Raw genomic sequence first — 1,730 nt, forward strand, 5'->3', positions numbered from 1 at the left:
AAGAGTAGATGAAAGTGCAGAAGATGTAATTGAAGGAATAATTTCTTTAACACCAATAGATCAATTTAATAGAGCAATAATGAGAAATTTAAGAGTAGTATTTTTGTTAGTATTTATTATATTCTTTACTTTAAATGTACGAAGTGAATTTCAATTGTTTGGAATAAGTAGTTCAGTTATTTGTAATATCCTTCTTACTATTGTAATTCTTTGTTATGATAGTAGTCAAAAAGAAGTTCAATCTCAAACATATGATAGTGCAAGAGATGCTTTAACAGAGTGTTTCCCACAATTAAAAAATATTGTAAGAGAAAATAGTAAACAAAAAGATGTTATTGATTATATTAAGAAAAACATGTATAAGGAATTATATCAATGTCTTATTGATGAAATTCTTGCACCACTAAAAGTATATAAGCTATTAAAACACTGTGGAACTAATTCAGATGTGAATGAAATATTACAAAATGTAATAAAACCAGTAATAGAAGTATAGTTTAATTGTTTAATTCTTTTTGTTATTTATTTTTCTTTTTCCTACAAACAATATCCATTATCACATTAGATGATTTAAATTTAATGAAAATAAGTAAATAATACAAGTATTGACATTATATATTTATACCAAATGAAGAGAATATTATCATCAAGAGAATATATTCTTAATATATTTAATAAATAATTAAATTTCAATAAAATCATCAAATTAAATATAGTAAACTGAAGAACAATTTAATAAACAAATGAAGTAATATGAATGACGTTATTAATAAACATCATATCAGTTATATAAATGTAATTATGAAAATATTTATATTATTATTAAAAGATAATATTGATAATAGAATTAATATGAATAACGAATCATTTAAAATTAATAAAAATCAAATATGATGTAAATTAAAATTTCTTGATGATAAATAATGAATAATGAATAATTATAAATTAAATCAACAGAAAGAAGATAAATATACAAAATATATAGATTCATATTATGATATTAATAAATTATATAACTCAATGAATCATGAATAAGTAATAGAAATATTAAAATATTTTAATATAGAATGAATCAACATAGATAATGTATAAAATATGATGAATATAATCATATGATATAAATATAATGAATATAAATAATATATTAAAATGATGAATTTTACATTATGATTCATTATCAATTCAATCATCATCAAAATAAATATAATTTCTCAAATCAATGAAAAGAAGTTCAATAATATAAATCATATATTATATAATGAATAAATGAGAATAATCAACAAATAAATTAAATAAATAATAAATAGAATAAAGAAATGAAAATAAAACAAGAAATAAATAATATTAATCAAATACAATCTTGAAATGAAAACATCAAAATAATTGAAATAAATATAAATATTTAAATGTATGATATTTAGATGCAATTAATGATATATTCAATTATAAAATCATCAGAGAAAAGATAGAAAAGTAATAAATAAAATAATGTGTTATAAACGTGTATTTAATTATTTATGAATCTGATTTTAATCTGATAATTATTAAATTAAAATGGATGAGTTAATAAACAAGAACATTCATTTCTTTAAAGAAGAAATAGAAACAATTCCAAATATTCAACAATCAATTGATGATATTATTAAACATTATCATTATTATTTAGGAAGTATTAAAAATGAAATGTTTGAAATAAAACCAAGTGAAACATATTCGGAAGCAATAAAAGA

At 18.3% G+C, this 1,730-nt stretch overlaps 1 protein-coding gene across 1 annotated transcript, besides 3 other annotated features; it reads left to right on the forward strand.

The window, feature by feature from the left end:
* Nucleotides 1–79: 79 nt before the first annotated feature.
* EDI_242200 (uncharacterized protein) lies at nucleotides 80–496 on the forward strand (the record flags this gene model as incomplete). Its single annotated transcript, XM_001740925.1, has 1 exon — nucleotides 80–496. The coding sequence occupies one exon, from the start codon at nucleotides 80–82 to the stop codon at nucleotides 494–496; it is 417 nt and encodes a 138-aa protein (XP_001740977.1).
* Nucleotides 497–551: 55 nt separating this feature from the next.
* Nucleotides 552–1,334: a repeat region.
* Nucleotides 1,282–1,485: a repeat region.
* Nucleotides 1,463–1,730: a repeat region.

Source organism: Entamoeba dispar, genomic scaffold (assembly GCF_000209125.1).
Source record: "Entamoeba dispar SAW760 scf_1105229463359 genomic scaffold, whole genome shotgun sequence".
Taxonomy (NCBI): domain Eukaryota; phylum Evosea; order Mastigamoebida; family Endamoebidae; genus Entamoeba; species Entamoeba dispar.